The sequence below is a fragment of the Aristolochia californica genome, unplaced genomic scaffold (genome assembly GCF_029961685.1).
Source record: "Aristolochia californica isolate CCGP_79_NKW_82.1479 unplaced genomic scaffold, dmAriCali1.0.hap1 SCAF_5, whole genome shotgun sequence".
Taxonomy (NCBI): domain Eukaryota; kingdom Viridiplantae; phylum Streptophyta; class Magnoliopsida; order Piperales; family Aristolochiaceae; genus Aristolochia; species Aristolochia californica.
The window spans coordinates 40,702,792-40,707,033 of record NW_027182214.1 but is presented as its reverse complement, the minus strand read 5'-3'; the positions used below and the strand labels follow the sequence as shown (position 1 = coordinate 40,707,033).

Sequence of the window (4,242 nt, the reverse complement as noted above, 5' to 3'; positions counted from 1 at the left end):
GGGTACAAAGGGTTAAGCCGGTGGGGGGGGGGGACGTGCAACTTTTTTAAGCTTTTTCCTTTCATGTTCTTCTCTGTTGGATCTGAAGGGGAAGGTGCGATTTTTTTTATTTTTTTTTTAGTTTTTTCCTTTCATGTTCTTCTCTGTTGGGTAGGTCCAGGAAGCAGAAAGTCTTCAGCGAATCTAAATCCTAACCCAACAACATAAAACTGATTTCATCATCGACTAGCATTGGAAGATGAATCAAACAAAAAAGCAAAAAAAAAAAGAAAAAAAATCCTCTGTTGTATCAATCACAATGCTTTGTTAGTATTTACTAAAATCAAGGGGCCACAATCACCCAAACATAAAATTACAGTCACAAAACAGTATTGGAAGAAGCAATGAGAAAAGAAAAAGAAGTGAAAGAAGTGTTCACTGTTCAGTGTTAGTCACTAATGTTCCTAATCTCTGTTAAGAGACTCAATCACCTGACTGGAAAATCACTGAGCAAGAGAGCTCTGAATCATTATTTTTCTCATTATTTTGACTTGTCGAACGGTTAATCGGAAGCAAGAGAGATGCTGGCGCTGGAAATGCTTCCATGGCTATCTTCACACAGCGACAGTGCTCTCTCGAGGTTGGCCACTACATCCCCCATGGTGGGTCTTTCTTTCCCTTCCAAATTAACACAATGCATTGCTGTGTAAGCCACAAGCTCCACAGCCTCCGATTCGTTCAGCTCCGGCAGCTTCACTGTTGGGTCCAATACTGCTGTTAGTTCCCCTGCAACAATCCTTGGCACTGCATAATCCACCACGCTTGTCGGCCCTGCCTCACCTTCCTCCTTGAAGATTGCTCTCCGGCCTGTTAAGACCTCCAACAGCACCACTCCTAGCCCATAGACGTCGCTCTTGGGCGTCAAGTGGTGGAGACCGTAGTACTCCGGATCCATGTATCCCACTGTACCGGCTGCCTTCATCGACAAATGCTCGCCATCTGACTCCGGCCCCATCAAAGAGAGCCCAAAATCTGAAACTCTCGCAGTCCAGTTTGCATCAAGCAGGATGTTTGAAGATTTGATATCCCTATGAATTATGGGTGGAACAGCATAGCTGTGGAGGTATTCAATCCCTCTGGCAGCATCCAGTACAATCTTGATCCTCATTTTCCAGGAATTCAGTAAACTGGTCTGTTCACTCTCACTATTGGTCTTATAGTGCAGCTGATCATAGAGAGCTCCATTCTTCATGTATTCATAAACAAGAAGTCTCTCATCGTTCTCCTCGCAGAACCCAACCAGTCCCACCAGGTGTTTGTGATGGAGTCGAGAAAGAAATGCCAACTCTGATTGAAATGCATATTCTTTTTCTTGGAACTTCTTCATCATCGTGCCTGTCTCACCTCTTTTAATAGCAACTTCCCGCCCATCGGCTAGCTTCCCTCTGTAGACCGTTCCAAAGCTTCCAGCCCCAATCTTGTTCTCGGGAGAGAAATTGTTAGCTGCTATGGCCATCTCTGCTAATGTGAACTCTTCAGCTCTATCAGTGTGTTTTGATGAGGTCCCACTCCTTTGCCGCCTCATCGCCCGTGAACTCTGGCGCCTAATGGTGGCTGACCTCGACATCGGGCTAAAAGAGTTTGAACGTGGCAGAGCTGCCGCAGCAGGTGTGATAGTAGGCTGCACGGAGTTGTGGATTTTCTTTTGTCCACAACAAATTCCTGTCCACATGCAGTAAATGATGGTTCCAATACCTGAAAGAGCTCCAACAGAGCCGATAATGGCGAAAGCCAGGAGACCCCTGCTTAGCCGTTTACTCGAACGTGATGACGTTGGGGGCGGCAATGGTGGTGGTGACGGCTCTAATGGCGGTGGTGGGGCTGGTGCGGACCCGGATTCACACTTACAAATCCGACCCGAGCCCGAACAGAGATTCTCCGAATCAGGATACACTTCACAGCTACCACAGGAAGCTTGTGTACAAGGGCCTGGAATGATCTTCCCTGCTGAAATAACAACAATGGAGCCCGAAAAATTCGACCCCCAACACAAAATAGAAGACAAGTTAAGTCTTGATAATCCGCAAGTAGAATCAAAGCCAGAAACAATCGTTTCCAATTGGGTATCATTCGCGGGGTTGTTCGTGCCTCCCCCTCCTCCCCAGCAAACTACCGTACCGTTTCTTCGAGTAGCACAGCTCCGATTTGCCTCTAATGCTAAACTGGTAAACTCAAAGGCCCTGCCCGAAGGCGAATTCAGCTGTCCAGAATTATTATTACCTTTGCAAATCAAAGACCCAGAAACCTGAACACCGCAAACATGAGAATCACCGGCGACAAGAGTGGACATGGAAAAGTTAGCAAAGTCCGCCTGCATCTGCGCCGCAATGTGGCCACTTCCCCAGCAAGCAATGCTACTGTTATTCGCCAAAATTCCACAAGAAAACAGCCTGCCACTCGTAACGGACTTCAGCACGAGAGGATCAACCTGCCGAAACGCGTCTCCCCCCCTCCAGCACCTGAGAATCCCCGTCGCGTTCTCCACAGCGCAGACCTGATCATCTCCGACACTAAGGCTCGTCAGAGGCGCAGGGCCATCATAGATCCGCCTCCATCGAAAATTGGAGTTCCAACAAACGAGAAAAACGCCACCGGACACCAACCCACACAACGAACTCCGTCCTCCAGCAATGGACTCAAAGGAGATGTTAGGTGCGAGGGGAGAGACCACCCCTCCAAGGACACACGAGACAGACTGCGAAGCTTCCCCGGCGAGGATGCCGCAGACGGCGCTGGTGCCAGAGACGACGGCAAGGGTGGAACCAGAGCCGAGACCATCGGCGATGGCGAGGAAGGCGGAAACGACGGCGACGGTGAGGAGGAGGGCGGTGGCGGTGGCGGTGGCGGTGGTCATATGGGTCTTGGTGGAAAGGCGTGGGTGTCCTTCATTGGGGATGATGGCGTAGGGGTAGGGGAAGAGAAGGGAAGAGGAGGGGAACGCGTGGCAGACTGGCTTCAGAAGAGGACTTATTTGGTAAGAAGAAATACAGGGAGTCTGGAACGGATGGCGAAAACCGCAGAAACTGAAAAGAAATGAACGTTATTTCATTTAAAGATTACGAAAGCTAAATAGGTCAAACTTTGTGGTCTTCCAATTAAAGACGATCTGGAAACGAGAAATCAAAAATCGTCAGCGGCGGACCCGCCGATGGGATGGTATACTCCGGTTAGGATCAAAAAGCTCGAGGGCCTTTTTCTGGTTTATTATATTTACAGGATTAGGGCTAGGTCCTGCAACACAGACCCCAATTTTCTCTTTAATATTCAATCCGTGCAGTGCAAGACCCAAAGACGATGACGATTTCAAGAAAAAAAATCTCTGAAAGCAAGAAAATCTTTCAAAGAACATAGAAAAAAAAATTATCGATTTGCTTCCTAATCTTGATACCTTACAAAATCTAACTTTCTCCCACCCTCTACCAACGCTCCGTGTTTCACTTCTCCGCAAAACTGTTTTTAAGAGCGAACCCAGTAGCTTGTTTAATCTCAGGAAACGACTTCGAGGTGGGATTTGAGTTTTTTAATTGTTTTATAGCTAGAATTAGTTTAACAACTGGTGCAGGCAGCGGTTTTCATTAAAAGGCTGCTGGTAATGGAAATGGACGGAGAACCGACGAGGGGACTGGACTCTCTCGCTAATTAGGAAGATGAACCCATCTTTCGCAGCCACCATGTAATCAAACTGGAGGAGAATTAAGTCAGTTAGTGATTAAGTGAGAGGTTGAAAACACAGGAAAAAAGGAATTCAAACGTTTTGGATAGAAATTAAATGGGTGTTTTGTGGGTTTGTCCTACGACGGAATCTGTGTCTGCTTCTTTACCAGAAAAACGTAAACAAGTCGACGTTCAGAGTCGTCCTTCTCTTTGATTTATTTGATTTTGAATTGATGTTGAAAGTTTCACAAGGACGGAATCAAAATGGAGTCGAGAAAGAAAATTAAGCAAGTGGCAATGTATCTGTATCTCCTTTGGGGATTTGGAAAAGAAACGAGAAAATATGATATCTGAGAGAAAACCAAGGAACGTGAGAGCCTGTACCTGCTCCATTACTCAAAAAATCTTCATTTTTTCCTCCAACAATTTGAATACAATGTGGGTTGAATCGCCTTTCTATACTTGTTTATGAATTATCAAAGAATGTAAGACAAATGGTTAGTTCAAGTTGTGGAAACAATTCAATAAGGCGGGACCAAATTGTGTATT

At 46.3% G+C, this 4,242-nt stretch overlaps 1 protein-coding gene across 1 annotated transcript; it reads right to left on the bottom strand.

Annotated features, from left to right (window-relative positions):
- Window positions 1-316: 316 nt before the first annotated feature.
- LOC137965899 (putative serine/threonine-protein kinase-like protein CCR3) lies at window positions 317-3,239 on the bottom strand. Its single transcript, XM_068812278.1, has one exon. It carries the CDS (start codon window positions 2,891-2,893, stop codon window positions 542-544), a length of 2,352 nt encoding a protein of 783 aa, XP_068668379.1. The 5' UTR covers window positions 2,894-3,239; the 3' UTR covers window positions 317-541.
- Between the last annotated feature and the right edge of the window lie 1,003 nt (window positions 3,240-4,242).

What these genes read in the sequence shown, in the direction of transcription:
- LOC137965899 (XM_068812278.1), bottom strand. Translation starts at nt 2,893, where the DNA reads ATGACCACCGCCACCGCCACCGCCACCGCCCTCCTCCTCACCGTCGCC.